The sequence below is a fragment of the Leucopleurus acutus genome (genome assembly GCF_964270905.1).
Source record: "Leucopleurus acutus genome assembly, chromosome: 2".
NCBI classification, from domain to species: Eukaryota; Metazoa; Chordata; class Mammalia; order Artiodactyla; family Delphinidae; genus Leucopleurus; species Leucopleurus acutus.
This window is the reverse complement of record NC_139143.1, coordinates 24,427,295-24,447,251: the sequence shown is the minus strand read 5'-3', so window position 1 is coordinate 24,447,251 and position 19,957 is coordinate 24,427,295. Positions and strand designations below refer to the sequence as shown.

Below are 19,957 nucleotides of genomic sequence, written 5' to 3'. Positions count from 1 at the left end.
ACTTTCTTAATATTTTGTTAAGCCACTTTTCTTTAAAAGGCTGTGAACATATATACATGTATGTAGAGCCTACGAATATGTAGCTATCACTAGAGTAGGCAACTTCTTAACAGTGATTTTATTTGCTCCTTTATTCTTTTGATTGTCCTCCAAAGCACTTTCCCATCTGAGAGAAGAAGGGATCAAACCCCTTTTAAAGGGCCTCTTTAAGATGTAGATATGGGGGCTTCCCTGGTGGCACAGTGGCTGAGAGTCCGCCTGCTGATGCAGGGGACGTAAGTTCGTGCCCCGGTCCGGGAAGATCCCACATGCCACAGAGTGGCTGGGCCCGTGAGCCATGGCCGCTGAGCCTACGCATCTGGAGCCTGTGCTCTGCAACGGGACAGGCCACAACAGTGAGAGGCCTGTGTACCGCAAAAAAAAAAAAAAAAAAAAAAAAAATGTAGATACGGAGTGATATGTAGGTAGACAGATGAATTTAACTCCTCAGGAGTTTAAATTGTAACAGATGCTGAATCAAGCCTCAAGATTTAAACTTGTCTGCTGTATGCATCACAGATACGTATTGATTTACCTGAAATATACTTTTCTCACGGCTATTCAATGACCTGAATTTTATTGAGTATAATTTGAAAACATTTCTCTCTAAAATCATATAATTACATCAGCAAGATAGCCTTAAAATAGTAAATAGAAACTGAGTTTCGGGAATTCCCTGGCTGTCCAGTGTTTAGGACTCCACGCTTCCACTGCTTCCACTGCTGGGGGCCCTGGTTTGATCCCTGGTCCGGGAACTAAGATCCCACGTGCCTTGGGGCGCGGCCGGGGCAGGGCTTGTGGAGGGGGGGGGCGGCGGTGGTGGTTGTAGAAACTGAGTTTCAGTAGACTTTAATCTTTTCTCTTTGTTATATCATTGACCATTTTAGAAAACAAAAGAGCTTTACTACAACACAGAATTTTTGTTTTTTACAAAATATTCTACTTTAAACTTTCTAAATTTAGTGTACTTCGGTTTTAAGAAGGGTGTGTTGTGTTTTCATAAGATAAAAAATGGAATCTAATTAATAAGAAATATTAATATTCTTTAGAAATCATGTGAGTGTATGTGTGTGTGTGTGTATGTTTAATGTTAGATTAAAAGAGTATTAATTCCGTGGCTCAAGGGTGAAGTTTTACTGATTTATCAGATATGTATAACTTGGACCTTTCTAAACGTGGCCACCTTTATCTGTAAATAACTGAACAGTTCAGTAAACCATTTCCCACTTGTTGACAGATAGTAGTACTGTGGTAGGCCTTTAAAAGAAGATATTAAGAACATCTTTAAATTTCTGTCACTTTTCACTTGTTTCTTTATGATGCTTTAAAGTAATATATATCTCACTGAAGTTTTCTGTTTTACTTTGGTACTTGATCTATGTCTTTATTTGCATGTATTCTAGGGTCAGTGATGAAAAGGATGCACGAGGATATCTTCAGGCCTTAGCTTCTAAAATGACTGAAGAATTGGAAGCTTTAAGAAACTCCAGCTTGGGTACCCGAGCAACAGTAAGCTCTGCCATTTAGCAAGCAGGCTTATTATATTAGTCGGTGGGAAGGCTCAGCAAACACTGTAATAAATCTGAGTACTTACATCAGTTTGTCTAGGCTTTGCCTACTGTAAAGATTTTCATGAGAAATCATTCAACGTTTTTCCAGTTTAGGAAGTTATAATACATAGCTGCTTAACTATAATTTGTGTGGCTAGCCATTAATGGTAATAACCATAAAAAATAAATGCATTTATAATGTGAGTCTACAGTTTTTCTGAATTTAATGAAAAATAATATATTTTCACAAGTAATAGTTCTTTTAAATTCTTTACTTAGGGAAAGATAGTTCTTTTAAGTAGTTTCCAAATTCATTTATATTACTAAACTTAAATGTTAAAGATAAAATCGAGTGGAGCTAAAAACGCAGTCATATTATTTCATAGGATATGCCCTGGAAAATGCGTCGTTTTGCAAAACTGGATATGTCAGCTAGACTGGAGTTGCAGTCAGCTCTGGATGCAGAAATAAGAGCTAAGCAGGCCATCCAAGAAGAGCTGAATAAAGTTAAAGCATCTAACATCATAACAGAATGGTAAGACTGAATAATATAGTCCCACTAGAGTGATTTCTAATTTGGTCCAAAAGTTTCTGGAGAGAAGTTACATGTTTAGTTTCCTACCTGTCTATACCTTTTTTTTTTTTAAGTGATGACCAGAAAAAAACTATGAATATTTGAAAATGAATTGATGATTTTAGGCCTTGTGTGCAGTGATGCAATTTTAATACAGCTTTGTTTCTGACTTGTCCTTAAAGTGGAATTAATAGTACTAATTAATATTCTGTTATTTACTTTTCCCCTTATTTGTAAAATTCACTCTCAAATTTTATTCTATTAAATCCAAAATAATCTTTTGTTCAAGAATATCACATTAGTATAAAATTGTAGCATAGAGTCAGAACAAACTATAATCATATGAAAATTCTGGCCTCTACCATAGGTTTTTTTACAAATGAAGTTTCAAGTGATGGTAAATTTCATAAAGGTAGAATATACTTAAATTATCCTTTCTTTCATGTTATGTATTAAAAAAAGTGTATCCCCCACAGGTCCAGGACAGTTAGCTAATGAATACATTCCCTCCATTCTTATCACAACAGTAGAATAAATCATACTCTGAATAAATAAATGATAAAAGGAAACTCGTAATTGGATTGGTTCAAGAGTAAGTTTTAGAGGAATAAGGTGATATAGAGGAATAAGGTGATATAGAGGAACAGTAGAAAGTTCATGTTACAAATCAAAATGTAAATAGAAAAATCCATTTGGTGCTCAGAATACCAAATGTTGCAAAGGCATTCAGCATGAAAAGAAATATAGTCCCATAAATTTGGTTTTTAATGGTATGAAGCACCCCAGTTGAATTATAAACTCTTGCTATGAATTATCCAGTCATAAATTAAGTATGTTTTACTGAAATGTGCTAGTGTAACATTGAAAATGGAAAAAAACTGTTTTTGGAGAATATGAATTGATCCCAACATAAAGAACTGCTAAATGTCATTCTCTGTATTGTAATTTGGAGTAAGTGTGATCTTTCTGCTTATGCTTAGGACATATAAATTTACACATTTGTTCATAAATCAGGAATGTGAGTCAAACTGAAAATTACAAGTTTAGTCACTTTCATGGTTCTCTATGAAAGAAGTCTAACAATTCTAAAATTAACCTTTGATTTTATGACATTTTTTAATTTAATAATGTAGCTCAGAGCCAGCAACTTTTCTATAAAAGGAAAGATAATAAATTCTTTGGGGCTTGTAAGCCATATAGCTTCTGTCTGCTCAGCTCTGCTGTTGAGTACAAAAGCAGCCATAGACAGCATATAAATGAATGAGCCTGACTGTGTTCCAGTAAATCTTTATTTACGCAAGCGTAGATGACAGGCTAGATTTGTCCTTCCTGTAGTAGTTTTCAGTTCCCTACATTATCATGACTGGCATTTAAACCAATTAACTTCAACTACATACATGATGGCTCACTAACCAACAATATAAATAATGACATTTTTCCTTTTTTTCCCTTAAGTAAACTAAAAGATTCAGAGAAGAAGAACTTGGAACTGCTATCAGAAATTGAACAACTGATAAAGGACACTGAAGAGCTTAGATCTGAAAAGGGTATGGGAATGTGTTTTGCATCAACCAGGACTTAATGTTCTGTTATGAATACATTTTATTATACAAGAATCAGCCTACTGTGTAGGCAGGAGAATTGTTCACATACACAATTCTGGCTCTCATTTATAGATGTATGTGTATATGGTGCACGCGCGCACACACACACACACACACACACACACACACACACACACACACACACATTTGGTAGACAAGTCTCCTGAGTCATTTTGTTTTACTTGATACGCATTGTTTAAAGATTTCTTAACAGAAAACTCACTGTGCCATAAATTTGACTGTTTTTTCAGGACCATGGACTATATCATGAAGAATATTTTTGTGATTGGAAAAATTTGTTTTTGTCATATACTTTATACTATTCTCAAACATTATAGGGGATTCACTCTCAGGGTAGTTGATGAAATAATGTATGAAATAACTAAAGATTAACCTAATCCAGTATTAGAACGACAACTCAGTGACAAAGAATTATTTGGGCATTTCGGTGTCTTCTTCCATGTTTGATACTCAGAGTGCTTGCCCTGTGGGATTTTCCAGGATTTATTCCCATTTTCTTGAAAACATTACTTGAGCATTTTTTCATTAATGTAAAAAGTAACTCAGAGTGCTTGGTAGCTTTATTACATGAACTTCAACGTTCTTTCCATAACATGGGCATTAAGAATGTGAAGATTTAATTTTTTTAAATTCAGAATGTTATTATCTTAATGAAAGGATCTCTTATATATAGTTGTTAAAAATTCATTTTCCTGACAGTATTCCTGACTGAATACTGAACTAGTTAATAGGCTCTATGTTGTACTTATGTGCTGCCTTATCATTTCCCAGTCCTGTGACACACAGTGACGTAAAGCTGGTTGGGTCTCCGCATCTGCTTTTAAAATTGTGGCGGAAAGAGGGTAATCACACAAAGGAGTTAACATGAAAAAGCCATTAAAAGTAGTAGATAAATTTTTGTTGATTGAATTTCCTAGTGAACAAGAAGGAAGGAAGGAACCCAGAAAAAGTGAATTAAGAACTCAGATTAGGAGTACAAAGCATCATGCTAAAATGAGAATCAAGCTTAATTTTCATGTATGAAGAGTGGAAGGAGCTGCGTTATTTAGTGAGTAGAGGAAAAAGAATATATCAGACATGGAGGACCTGTGGCCCTAAAGGCAATTTGTATAGAAAAGAGACCAGTGAAGAGTGTGACTTACCATAACACACCAGTTGGCATTGATTGCATCATTTTAAAGTAGATCTAAACTTGCGAAAGAAGAAATCGTTTATCACATTGCAGGCTAACCTATGGCTATGGTTTTATATTTGGATTTTGAGCCTTGCAGAATAATAAAATTTCACTATATGTTGTAACATAATAGTCTACTTAATTAATACAATGTAATGTTTATATAATGAAGGCAAGGATTTTGTTTTCCTGCTTTATTTACTATTATATATCCAGTATCTAGACAGGGTTTGGCAAATAAAAGGCTCTCAATAAATATTCATTGATGGAATGAATTTCTGAACATACTGCCTTATCTGGCAACTATGGTATATTATTAGAGAGTAATTCAAAAAAACATAATTTGATATCAGTTGATATCAGTTCCTGAAAAGCTGTGGAGATCAAAAATGTATGTTGGTTGTTTCTCCTTTTCCTCCCTAGTATTTATCATTATGTGTATTTTAAGAATTAATTTGGAAATCATGTATTTAAAGTTAATACCATAGCCAAGAGGTAAGCTAGGGTTTGGAGTCCTCATTCGCCAACCCTAGTTTTTCTCAGACACAATTTTTTAATTTCATGCAATTTTTGTCAGTAAAACAGTAAATGAAATCAGATTGAGGCCTTAGCAAAAGTTTTTTCATAATTAAATAAGTTTGTTGTATCACTGCATTTTTCAATAAAAGATTATTTATATTAATATATACTATATGCTTGATGAGAGTATTTCAAAAAGGAAACCTTGTTTGGTGATAAATTACCTTAGAAAAATCAGACGTAACCAGGGTCCTATTTTAAAATTTTTCTCAAGAGTACCAAAAGATTTAATGTGCTTCTTACAGTGTACTGTGTAGGAAAAGAAATTCAGGAACTCAGATAAGTCAAGAAACAAGTATTTCATGGAGTCTGATGTAATTTAACTCTTGAGTGATATTCCAAGAAACATTAATGTATTTTAGTTTTTTAAGTATGTGGAGTTAATGATATTAATTGGTTTTAAAATACAGTAGTTTGTGAGCAGCTTTTTAATAGATTCAGACAGGAAAGGTTATCCGTGAAAATTAGTTTTAATTGTTCTAGTTTTAAAAAAAGTTGCTGCTGTCTTCTAGGTATAGAGCACCAAGACTCACAGCATTCTTTCTTGGCATTTTTGAATACGCCTACCGATGCTCTGGATCAATTTGAAGTAAGTATTAAACTTTTCATATATCCTCTGCAGTCAATTTAAAATTTACTTTGTGATTTACAATTTATTTGCAATAAAACCTTTATTGCATCCCATATAAGAGGACCTAGAATCTTACATAAACAAAAACGTATTAGGAAAGGGATATGTTCTGCAATGTTATGGAAACTTTAATCATAAACTTTTCTTGTGTTTAAGAAAAATCTAAGAAAGATCTAAATAAGAGGGTCGTTGATAAGATTTAAAAGAAATTTCATCTTTTTCCCTGAGGAACAGTAAGTGCAGAACAAATCCTGACTTTAAATAATTTTGACACTTTTCTTTTTTCTCCAAAGCATAGAGCCACAGTAAAAAACAAGTGAAAATTTCAGAGCTCACAATAGAGCAATGCTGGTTCTAGTTCCAAATCAATTCAGTTTTTTAGAAGTATACCAAAAGAATGCTTTTTGTTAAAAGTATTACATAGACTTTATTTGGCACACTCCATTATAATGAAATAGTGATTATATGACTCTGTCATTCTTTGGTACTTAAATTCTTTGCTAGAAAAAAAAATTAAGATATGAAGTATATTTTTATGTCAGAAAACTTAAGTTAGTGATTATATCTTAATCAACAAATAATCGTATGTCTTTGTGCAAGGCACTGTTCTAGGTGCTGGAGATACAGTAGTGACCAAATTGACAAAGTCCTGCCCCTCAAGAAGCTTACATTCTAGCAGGAACGATTAGAGGCAGAGATTCTGTTGCTTACTTTTAGTTGTTACCTTCTGGAGTGCTTCCATTTAATTTGATTATTAATGAGCTTCAGCTTAATACATTTTGAGCACAGTATATGAATTGTATTTCATTCTTTTGGGAAAGGAAAACCGAATCACTCTTTAAAAAGTAATTAATGAGTTTCTACGTTTCTTGAGAAACAATGACAGTGACTGCTTTTCTCATTTATTTATTTGAATTAATGTCATTTGCCTTTCAATTGTTTTACAAAATTTTTGATTTATTATTTGTTCTTATTAAATTGCTTCATCCATTTTTTCTATTTTTTTATTGCTGTATTCGTTAAATAGGATTCCTTTTCTTCTTCCTCATCTTCACTGATTGATTTTTTGGATGACGTAAGTCTTTGATTTTCAAACCAATGCATCCTTCAGTAAAAGAGATCAGTGAATTGATATGAAGAATTTACCTAGTAATGCAGTCAGTTTTAGAAATTTCACACTTGATAATTTGTGAGCCAAAATGTGCTTCTTTCTTACTTTAAATACAATGAAGAGTTATCATTATTAAATATAATAAAGTAAAAATGTACTTTTAAAAATGTGTTGTCCATCAGAGAATCTCTATAGTTCCAGTCTTTGCAACAATTCTGAAGACTGGAATGCGCATTTGATTATCGTCACTATAGATATATAGATATAAATAATTGCTCATTTTTGTTTTTCATGGCAATTTCTATTTCACATTCCCCTTTTCTTTTCAGCACTTTACTATTTAGTTTATATGTTAGTTAAAAGTAAACCTCTGGTGGTAGAATCAGAACAAGTGACACATTTTATTAACTCTTCCAGTAGATTTTATCATGACACAATAATTGAGTACAGATCAATTTTTAATGCTGACAGAATTTCTCTTCTAATGTAAAAAATGATTTTAGTTAATATATGTACTATATTCACTATAAATTGACTGCATTATCATTTTCTCTCTTAAATTAATTGTATAGATTTATTAATTTAGAAGTTCCTAATGTATAGTGTTCCTCTCTGTACAGAAATACCTGACATATACATTCTCTCTAATCCACATTAAATGGCACAATAATTCTTGTTGTAAAGCATTGTATTATCCTGTTGAACATTCTATCTTTACAGAAATTTGGAAATAAAATGGGTTCAAATGCAAATATTGTGCATATAACTATTTTTAAACCAGGGGAAATTCTTTAAATGTTTTATTTTTGTGTTTTGTTAACTATAATTCTTATATTGAGGAGAGTATTAAGCATAATTTTCTGCTAAAGAAAACTCCTGATCTATATTTTTAAGTGATTTTTTATTTCTTTGAAATATTTATACCAAAGTGTGCACCTTTCCATTCTAAATGGAAACTATTTTATTATTCTTGAGACAAATAATTAAACTAGCTAATTCTGCAGTGTGATAAAAAGAGAACTCTTGATGTACAATAATATTTGATGTTATAATCTGATGTATATTTTACTATTCTAAAATACTCAGTATGGTATTTCCATACAGATAACATTCACTTTAAAAAGAATGGGAAGGAAGTTTGAACAAATATTTTAGTTGTCCTTTCTCCTAGAAGACCATTTTCATTTTTCTTTCTAATAAACTCTTCTCCACATCCCTTTTTCTCCCACAAAAATCTTTGAATGTACAACACAGGAGTAGTATGTATTTTGGTAAATAGGTTAGCTCTTCTCAGCAGAAGCACATCTCAGCCCACTCCTATCTCATCTCTGCTCTCATATGCTGTCTTCTGCCACCACCCAGCTGTAGTGTCTGTTTCCCACTTTTACTTTTCCTCTAGAAGTACCCTTTCTTACCCTTCACCCACTATTACCCAGTATAGATACAGTTCAGACATACATGTAAATTGTAAAGTAGTACAAAGGAACTCCTATTATAAAGTAAACCAGAACTAAGTTCACAGAGGCTGCTGAATCTTTATGATTCAGGCTCAATTTCACTTAAGTATTTCCTTAGCTCTTCACCACTCAGCCTTCCACTTACCACCAATGTGCATCATTATACTTTCCTCCTGTTGAATCACATTACCACTGGAAATGATTTTTACGTGTCAGGGCGAAGGCCAGCAGTAACCTCCCATTTAAAAAAATATTTTGTATTCTTAATTCATATTTTATGGCATAAACCTCTTATTTCTCTTCCTAGTTTGTAACTGGGACCACCCTTCCCAGCATTATCATCCGTTTCACCCTCAAAGTCGTAGTAGAATGTTATTTTGAATAATGGTATTCAATCTTTGGCATGCTTGGGTTCAGCATCCAAGATACTTAGTATAAAACTCAAATTCTGTAGCTTCCTTTCTCTTAGGCATGTGGATTCTTAAGGATTAAAATAAATCTTGATTGTTCTTTGTGCCCAAACTAGTTACGTTGTTGTGCATGATGTTTAAAATATGTGACTGTGCTCTATACTGAGTAGACTCTATCTCTTAACTAATCCATAGGACACATCCTCTGCTCATTCTTTTCGGTTTTCAATCTCATCGCTATAGAAAAGAAAAAGATTATGTTGAAGACCTAAAATTGAATTGCAGTGAAATTTGTAGGTGTAGGAGGGAATAAGGTTAGTTTTAAGCAGAATTGCACAAATGAAGTCTTCTTTTGTGTCCACACATCACTGACCTTCTCCATCTGCCCCCAGTAACCTAGTGCCCTCATACTGCCCTCAGATTCTCCAGAGCTTTATCACCAGTGCCGCCCCTCCCCCAAAATTACCTTCTAGTTTTTTCCTTAACCCTCCCACACAGGCCTATTAAAACTATAATTCTTTTACTTAAATAGTACACCTAATCACTCTCCTACCTCTGAGTTTTCCTCACTATGTTTTGCCTGTTATTCAAAATTCAGATGAATGCTAGGATTTGGGGCAATATGGGAAGACGTTCGGAACAAGATGCTTTCCTTTTAAGATACACTGTTTAGACAACTCTTGACAGAAGAGAAAGAGTATATGTAACACCAGTCCCTCCTTCCCTCTGACTCAGGCACAGCAGAATACATTCTCAACATTCTGCTTCTGTAACTCAGCGTTTGCAGTTCCACGTGTAGAATAATAGACTTTTCAAGGAGAAGAGAACCTTAGAAGATCTTTAGTCCAGTGGTTTTAGTAATTATTTACCACAGCACTCCCACTAGTAGATAGGTTACTCTCCCATTAGTGAGAGTGACATTTTAGGATTCTCAGTCTTCGGAGTAATAGGGAAGTGTTGACAAAAGGGTTACGTGGCATTCTTTAGGGCAGATAAAAGGGGGTGGGGGGTGAGTTAATTTTGAAAGAAACTGAGACCATTTTGATTCGTGGTCCCTTGGTAAGGCACTCCCATATGAGTTACTGAGATAGCAGTTGAACAGATACCAGGATCCTTTCTGCTGTGGAAATGATTTCCTCTTTTACCCTTATCTTTCTTCTCAACCCCACGTGCCCAATCCTAGACTGCCTGTGATACTGCATATTAGGCCCAGCGTCATCCTGCAGGTTACAGATGGGGGGAGCAAATGGAGCTCAGCAGCTTAAGTTTTCTCTCATCTGTTCCCTTCATTCCCATGGTAGCAGATCCAGGGATCATCAGACTAAGCTTACAGGAACTTCCCATTCTGTTGAGTTCATTTTCTCCTTCTCAAGTGAACCCCCAAAATGCTTGACTATATTCAAGGAATACTAGTTATAGTTATATAAATGAATGAGTTGCTGTTTATATTTGATAAATATATTGTCACATATATGAAACACATGCTAGGTAAGTTTTGAGTTTTATTAAATTACAGTTCTGTACTCTGTTCATTTAGCCTGAGTTCACAAAAATGGAATTTGCCCATTTATCTGGCAAATGCGAGCAAATGTGTCAGCTTGCTTTTTGGAGGTTGTCTTACTCTAGTGTACTGAGGAAAAGAGTAAATCAGGGAATTAAAGCTCTAGAGTATAAAGGTCAGACATAAAGGAACAGAGATCGTACCTTTAGTCCGACTGTCCAGTACTCCTAATATCGTGTTCTTTTCTTGCGTTCTGGCATATCAAGAGAAGAGCAGCCTGGGAGTATTGGCAAGCTGAGTTCTACTCTTGGTTTTGGCCTCGTATAGAAGCTTACTAAGATGTCCCAAAATATTTAATTTCAGTCCTGGCTCCTACGTTCCTTCACTTGTGTCTTGCCTTTAACATTGTTCTCCCTCCTAGGTTCTTTCATATTCTGTCGTAACCAATCACAGAAATCTGGGCTTGGCAGCATAGGTTTAGCTGTATCTGGGAAAAGTTGATCACACGGGAGAACCAATGGAAGACAAATTTCTAGAACATGCATTGTAAAGAGTTTTTAATCCTATGACCAAAGCTAGGCCTAGATCCTTCTGAGAAATTATGACATTTCTATAATTTCCTCCTTTAATACTTGTTTTTTAAAACTTCCACATGTTAAACACAACCTGACTTGAAACTCTTACACTTCAGAAGATTGGCATATGCAGTTCTTCTCTAATTTAGGTAGTATGTTATATTGTATGTTATATATCATATATTATATCAGTAATATATTTGGGTAACTAGAGGAAAGAACCATGACTACATAGTCTTTTACCTCTTTGGTATTTTATTAAATAAGACCTCTGGAATTCATTAACTGAACCTTAAAATCTGTTAGCCAAATTCTGTGTCCACAAGATAAATTGCTTCTTTTGGTTTATGCTTACCGTGCTTACCTTCCATAATCAGCCTTAAAGTTCTGGTGGGAATTTATAGACCTAGATATAAAAAGGTATATGAAAAAAAATTAAAACAAAAAGTTATATGATTGCATATTAAGAAAATGTACTGGTTTCCAGTGCTTGCTATGAGATCAGTTTCAGTGTTTATAGAAAACCATGGTATGTGTGGGTATGTATAAGAGTGTGTGTGTTTTCCTCTAATTACACCATCAGGAAAGTGTAATTTGCTCTTTTCTATTGAAAATATAAAAATGGTCTGATTTCTAGGTAGCCACCTGGAGAAGAACATTATTACAATGGTGATTTAGTATCACTCTTAGCTTAGTGATACTAAATGCCAGCTTAGAAAACTTGTTGTCCTTCCTATGCAAAGAGAGTTTTGAGAGACATTCTGACTTGTTTTTGGTGTAGTGGAAATATAGTTTATTTTGAGCTGTTCATGCTCTTTCTCATGGTTTTAACATACTCTAGCCTTTAGGAGTATGGATAGCCAAAAACTAAGGGTTTCTCTATGTTTTACCACTTTTTACATGTGTGGTACTCTGCTGTGCACAGTGGTAGATGCTAAGATAAATCAGACTTAGAAGTAGACCTCAAAATGCTTATCTTATTATTAGAAAAAAATACACAGTTAATGTATTATGTGAAGTAGAAAATGGTAAATGCCATAAGAAATATTTAGGTTAAATATTGTAGAATTTCAGAAGGATTCATTCAATATTTACGAAGAATTTTAAAATTTACAAGCTTTATGCTAAGCATAATACAGTATTTCCGGCCCTTAAGGATCTGAGTCTGATGGAAAAGACAAACATCTAAATAATTACAACACCAATGGGAGAAGTACAATAATAAAAGATGTGGACTGCATATCATGGGAATATAAAGGAGATATTATGGAGCTTAGATTTAATCAGTCCTATATGTAATAATTATTAAAAGCCTTAACAGAGGAGAAAGGTGACAAGTTAAGTTTGAGGTGCCTGAGGGACATCCATGTGGAAATGTCCAGCAGATAGTTTTCTAGATGAGTCAGAAGGTTAAGGAAAAGGAGTGAACTAGCAGTAGAAATTTGGGAATGATCAACATAGTTGAAAGTAGATTGAGATCTCCCAGGGAGAGATTGTAGCAAGAGAAAAGTAGTAAGTCAGAACAGAGACCTGGGATCTCTCACATTGAGAAGGTTGTGGAGGCATAGGACTGCACGTAAGAGAAGGAGGGGCAGTGGTCACAGGGGATGACTCAGCAAAGTGTTGTTTCACGAAAACTAAGGGAGTACAGAGTTTTAAGAGGTCAGCAGCCTCAGGTACAGCCGGAGATATATGGTACTGTAAGACATACAGGAGATACTGATCCTATCAGCATTTCATTAGGGCGATCAAAGCAGAAGCCAAATTGTACAGTACTGAGAAGTGAATTGAGAGGCTAGGCAGTAGAGACAGTGATAGTATACCATTTTGAGAAGTCTGACTGAGAAGGTTTGAATCCTAGCTCTACCACTTACCAGTTTTGTGACCTGTTGCAAGTTAATCTGTTTTCTTCATGTTTAAAATTGGGATCATAATACCTACCTTATATTAATCCTTCTATGAGGATTAAAAAAGTTAATATTTGCAAAGTACTTTGAAAAGCATGTGTATATATTTTACCCATGATAAAGATTAGCTATTATCATTATTAAGGAAGAGAAGGGAGAGATTAAATGTTAGAGGAAGGGTTGAGGGTTGAGTTATTTAATGTTTGGTTGTTTGGTTTGGGGGAGTGTGGAGGGAGACAGATACTTCCTATTAATCACTGAAGGAATATAACCAGGTTTGAACCTGAGACTTTAGCCTCCACCGTAACGGAAGACTCACTGGACTAAGAAGAACCTGTTGAGAAATCTGCAGACTTTCTAATCCTGGTTTGCTTATTAACCCTTTGGGACACAGTGTTTAAGTCACCTTCCATCCCAGTTTCCTACAGAAAGAAATAATAGTTCCTGTGTACCAATCTTGTCAGAGCTATTGTACAAGTAAAACTGATCATCTTGGGTGATATTTCTTATCCTTGAGGTTTTCTCTGAAATCTTCTGTAACTCCTGTAGACTCAGGTTATAAATTCCCTCCTCTAGGTCCCCATAAAAATCTTGTGCATCCCTCCTCCAGGTTCCCATACAAACTTCGTACATGCCCTTATTATAGCATTTGTCACATTGTTGATGGCATGATGTCTCCCCCACCAGTCTGTGAACTGCCATACCCTCTTTATCTTTTAAGTACCTGACATACTGTAAACACTCAGTAAATGTCAGGTTCAACTGAATATAGGAAATTGCCTGAGTAGAGGTGGTATGTATTTGTGAAACTCTATTACTTGAGCATCACAAATTTCAAAAACTTGAAAAATATTTCTATATAATTACTCATTGTTACTTTTTCTGAATTACTTAATTCTTTAATGTCAGAAAGGTGAAGGTCCCTCTTTTGATTAAGCCTAATGCCTAGTGAGGATGGACAATATTGTTGAAGTAACTTTCTGTTTTAATTGAACATCAGTAGTTCTGCAGGCCTAATTTAGCTCTTATCATTGAAAAGAGTCATCTTTGAAAAGAGCAAGAATTTGGTAGATAAACGTCTGAAGCAAGACTAGTTAATTAAATATTTTGTTACATGATTACTAGCACTAAATCAGAGTTATTTAGACCTTTTTGTGCTCCCATTTCAAGTTGCCACTACCAACCTTTCCAGACAAGAAACTGGCCATAGCTTGATGGAGCATTATTTGGTGGGTGACTGTGCAAGGTCCAATGAGAACTTTATTACCACTCTTAGACCTAGCCTGAGGAACTGTTTCTTTACTCTCCTGTCTTCCAGTTTTTCCTGAAAATACATGTACTTTCAACCTATCAAAAATGTGTCTTTATATGTATGTTTATATACTTTGTCTGTTAATACAGTATTAGTCATTGAGAGTCATGTGTGTAAATATTTGTAACGTAGTATTCTCCTTTCTTTGTTGAAGCGCTCTCCATCCTGTACTCCAGCTAGCAAAGGCAGACGTGTAAGAGACTATTGCACTTGTGTGCCCAACCCGATGCCCTCTACCCCTCTCTCTTATCCTTTTTGCCTGTGGTTGCAGTACATGCTGATGTTTTTGTGGTGTATTATTACATTTATTGCATGCTTTGTGCTGCTGCTCCTGCTATTGCTACTCTGCTTTTCTGTACTTTTTTTTTTTTTTCTTTTTTGGCTTTGGCCGCAAAGCTGTAGGAATGTTCATATAAATTTCTGTAACCAAACTACTAAAATTATAAGGTATCTTTTTTATTTTGATTGGGTAAAAGAGTGATCCTAAAGTATGCTTTCTAAATTGGTCACATACAAAGTAAATGAGTTTCTAAATAATCTGATGTTAGCAATTATGTGGAGATTCTTAGAAATTTTAATTACGTAGAAAGAAAACTTGATAATTCATATTATGCAAAATTCAAAAAAGATTTGGGATAAGGTATAGATCTTACTGATTATAATTTTATGTAAATCAGTTCTGGAGAAACCTTTGATAGATTTTTTTAATGTAGCTCTAAGTTATATTCCCAAATATCTTGTATTTAGAGTTTTGAGGCAATGATGTTGGTAATAAATCATTTATATTCTAAGATATTTCCAAGATTTAAAAAATATTTTAGCATTCTTTATACATGTATTGATAACAAGCTATAAACATCTTCCTATGCTAACGCTAGTTCAGTGTTTCTCAATCTGAAATGGGCCAGACACTACCTCTCTACCTCTATCCTGCAAGATTCTGATGTGCCCAGAGCAGGGAATCTGTTTGCGAAAAGGTCTCAAATTTTTGTAAAGCAGCCTCCACCCGAACACCAATATACACACATTCAAACTCACTAGTTGAGAAGCTAGCTGACACTGTTTGCTCTGGTATTTATATGCAATGTAAATAACACCATTAAAAAGGAAAATCTGTGATAGATGCAAATTTAAAATTTCTCCTTGTCGGCTTCATGATCATTGGTATTGATCAACACCTTAAATCCAGAATTTCAGACTGGGAAAGTTCTAAGTCAGGGAATTATCTGGTTTATGGAAGGCATGGTAAGCAACAGAGTGACCCACTGCTTCCTGTACTCTTATCTTTCTGGTGTGATGGAGGGTTGATTGTAAAATGAACACGATTAACCCTAATATAGCACATGTTTTCAAACTACTGTTTAACAATGAATAAGCGGTTTCAGATACCAGTGGTATGGCCAGTAGAACTTCGACTTCAACTGATATCTCATTAATTAATGAAGTTTATGAAAAGATTTCTGGTCGACTGACTTATTGATTCTTTTGACATTTGTAGAGAGTTAAAACCATTGGGTATTTGGATTTATCCAATCTGAACATATGTTCATTGGTATCATATAACCTCTAGAAGGGAAAACCAGGATGTTGTGTGCCCGGTTATATTAGGTTCAGATCATTAGCCTGTGGATTGACTACATTTTTATCTGTTTGCTTTTCAACAAATTTATCATTCAGAGAGATTTTGTTTTTCTGGTTAAATTTATCATAGATTAGTTATGTCTCTTACCTTGTAGACTTCTAGGGGCTTTGACCACCCAGAGCATTTCTGTGAGTCTTTAAATAGGAAAAATTGTTGAGGGAAATAGCTGTTATAAGACCCCTGCTATTTAGTCTACATTTTTATTCTATAGGATATAAATAAGTCACACTTAACCAGAGCCTAATGACTTATAATTACATATGATTTTTTTAAATGCAGATGTGATAGGCTTGGTCATTTGCTTTCCAGGCTTCCTTTAAATTTTCCTTTATTATTTGACAGATAAGAAGTCAGCCACTTAAAAGTGGTAATGTCTCTGAGGGAGATGACAGAAGAATTACCAATTATTCAACAGTTAAATAGAAACATAGAATAGTGAGGAACTTTAATAGTCCCTGGGAACATCCATGAAAACAGCAGGACACAAATAGTTACCATTCCTAACAGCGGCCTTGAATCTAACAGTGGCATACAATTTTATGTTACATACTGTGTTTTTAGACAAGAAATGTACAATACTTTCATAAATTTAAAATTTTCTGAATGAAATATCATATAAATGAGGTATATATTTGTATTTCCCATGTGCTCTAAAACCTCATTTACAATTTAAATAATGCTGTTTTTAAGTGGCGTTATTTAATTAATCATAGTGTAAGAAAGATTTGTTATTAATGTCATTATTAATGTCTGAATACAGATGGTTTTGGAAAGGTTCATAGTGTTTTCATTAATAGTGAGAAACACTGAGTATCTATTAGATTATTCCTTCAGAATTTAAAGCAGAAATTGTAAATAGCTAACATGTGGCTGGACTTTCTTTTGTGTTTTCTTAGAACATGTGTAAATTCTCCAGAGTAGATATTCAAATCAATAAATTGAAAATAACTTAAGGAGAAATTTTCATAAAGAGAAACAAGTTATATTATTTGTAACTAGTAAGATTACATTTACTAGTCATACACTTCAGTAATTTATTATTTGTTTTAGAACGGTAAAATATATTTACTGTTGTCCAAATGACATAGACAATGTCCAATATTGTTTTTTAATCAAAAGAACAATTAACAGAAATAACTATATCACTAAAAGCTTGAGTTATAAAGTGTTTCTGAATATTAAAAAATTGGATTACCTGCCACTTTGTTTCTAAAATACTCCCAGCTACAGGATAAAGAAAATTGATGAAAACTGGATTTTTTCTGTTAACTTAGAGTTTTTTATTTACCAGTAGAAAACAACATGTTAGATGTAAGCTATTTTTTAATCTATATCAAATTCATATCAAGTGTTGGTATCTTTTTATTTTAAAACCAGGTTTCTTATATGAATGTTTTGCTATTTGTACTTGTTCAAATCTATAATTATTTTTGGAGTAGAAAATACCCATTGATACATGTTCAAGATAAGTAGTTTTTGATCCTTTTGTTATTTATAAGAAGGCCATATTGCATAATTTGAGAAATTCTTGATCAGTGGGTCATCTGAAAATCAGATGTGAGCCACGGTGGAAAAAAACTTTTCTATTTTATAATACCATACTGCTCTAAAAATACATTTCGTGGTTTATTCATTAGAGAAGTCCTAATAGATTCAGGAAACATTATGGACTTTTTACATGACAGTGTTATGCATTATGGACAATACACTGAGATTCAGTTTTTCTGCTTTTTTTTCCCCAAGCAGTAGAGCAGTAAGTAAAACTGACATTAGAGTAGATGTTTCTAATACCTATTCATCGGAATAACTCCTTAAAATATGTTTACTTAGAAAAAGAATCAGTTAATCAAAAAACAGAAAAAAATCACATTTACATGAAGAGGTTTCTTATTTTTCTCAGTAGACGGCAGCTTATAAATATTGAGTGAATTGCTTATACTATTCAGTTAAGATTTGTTTCCAAGACCTTCCTTTGGATTATATCAAAATATACTGTCCAATTAATATTAGCTATTGTTCCTTATTATTTTCCCTATTTTATTATTCTGTCTATAATCATAAACCCAATTATGAATTAAGATATCTCTGCTATTGATGTATATCACATTTATTAGCTTTTCCTGCATTATTAATTCAAGTCATTGCGTACATTTAATGCCGTAATTTTTTTATAATACAAAGAATTTTTAACTTCCTTGGCTTTAATGTAATATTAGTGATTATATTTGTTTCAAAGGTAAAAGTAACTAATATACTATTAATCAATTGCTTTGCTGTCATTTTTATATCTGAATCATTGCCAATTAATTATTAAAATTAATTTTAGGGTATCTGTAAATCCTGGCATATAGTCATTGAGTATTCTGAAAGTTTAGTAAAATTAATTGCTTTTTAGTAACTGGAATTACAAATTAATTATAAACGCATTGGTAAGCATGTAATTATAGATAAAATTAATAACATCTTGAAAACCATAGTCGTGTTGGGGTTAACACTTTGATGAAGAGAATATGTAAGTGATATTGTATTTTTCTTGTTACTGGTAACCTCTTTTGAGATATTGTTTATACTGGTAGTAATCCAGAAAGGAAATGAAATATTAAAATCTATTAATCTAATTAGCTATTAGCTTCTACTAGAGTCTTTAAAAGACCTGGGAAGTTTTTTTTAGAGTTTGATAGTCAAGACTTTTTTACCATGAGTTTATTCATCTTTACCAAACTTGTGTGTCCTTGTCTTTATGAGAAACACACTTGGAAAATAAAGTGGTAATTTTTAAGCTTCACTTATACATGCATGGTTTTTTTGAAATCACAGCATCATTGTAAATGGCATAGTTCAACTCTTTAATAAGGTCAGTTAATGCCATCTCAAAATGTTATTTCAATATTTCTTACTTTGAATTTTGTTCAACAAAACTGTCTTGATTTTGTTTAATCTCTGGAATTAATTTTACTTTAGGAGGATAAAGCTCCAGAAAGCTAGTGTGGGAATTTTCATTATTCTATTTTACTATAATTAGGATGGGTTATTTTTAACATTTAAATGTTTTCCACTTCTGAAAAGCCAGTTTTAATCTCCTTCAGCTAAGAAAATCATTTTAAAATCTGTTCTCATTTCTATTGTTTTCTTTCATTTTATTGATGAGTAAAAATTTTTTAGGAGAAAAAGATTTATAATGCCAGTAATTCTTCAGAAGGGCTAAGAGGTATGTGCTAAAGGCCTCAGTCATTCCTTAAGAGTCACTGATTTGTGTAATCACAGATTAAACTGTGATAGTGGTTTTTTTCTTTGCCAATATCAAACTGTCATAATGTCACCTTTTCATGGGGTCATGAAACATGCTAGTAAATGTTTTAATGATCAACTTGAATTTTAGGTTTGACGGTTTTCATGATGTGAACCCCCCTTTAGGGCACATATTGGCAAAATGGCTTAAGGTGGTATATTCTAATTTCAGCACAGGAAAGTATATAAAACAGTGTGTTCAACTTCTGTCAGTATGTGTCCATACGGCACAAAGAGCAAGCCTGCTTTAAAATTTCAGCCAGTACTCTTGGGAGCAGCAATGTCTTGCCTTTCTCATTTTTGAAGAATTTTTAAAGTAATTGGACCCAGAGGTACAAAGCCACTATATTTGCTATATTAAATTTGCTCCTCTCAGAAAGTTGAGAATCACTGTCTTATTTTAAAATCTGCTTCAAGTAAAATGGAACCAAATTGTTTCCGAATTCTCATTATCACCTTTTTTAAACACAGCACTATCCTTCACACAGGAACTTCTGAGTTTATGTCTTTTAATTAATCTGTGGGCTAAAGACTTTTGTGTGACAGGTCAGAACATTAAATTTTCTTAAAATAATCCAATTT

General features: G+C 33.5%; 1 protein-coding gene across 7 annotated transcripts in view; it reads left to right on the top strand.

The window, feature by feature from the left end:
* Positions 1 to 19,957, top strand: part of CDC42BPA (CDC42 binding protein kinase alpha) — a 328,619-nt gene that overhangs the window by 265,237 nt on the left and 43,425 nt on the right. For all 7 annotated transcript variants that reach the window (XM_082834424.1, XM_082834427.1, XM_082834423.1 and 4 more), the window contains 4 exons: positions 1,443 to 1,548; positions 1,976 to 2,124; positions 3,619 to 3,710; positions 6,054 to 6,130. In XM_082834424.1, the coding sequence (XP_082690550.1) occupies positions 1,443 to 1,548; positions 1,976 to 2,124; positions 3,619 to 3,710; positions 6,054 to 6,130 (424 nt within the window). The remainder of the gene's footprint in view (positions 1 to 1,442; positions 1,549 to 1,975; positions 2,125 to 3,618; positions 3,711 to 6,053; positions 6,131 to 19,957) is intronic.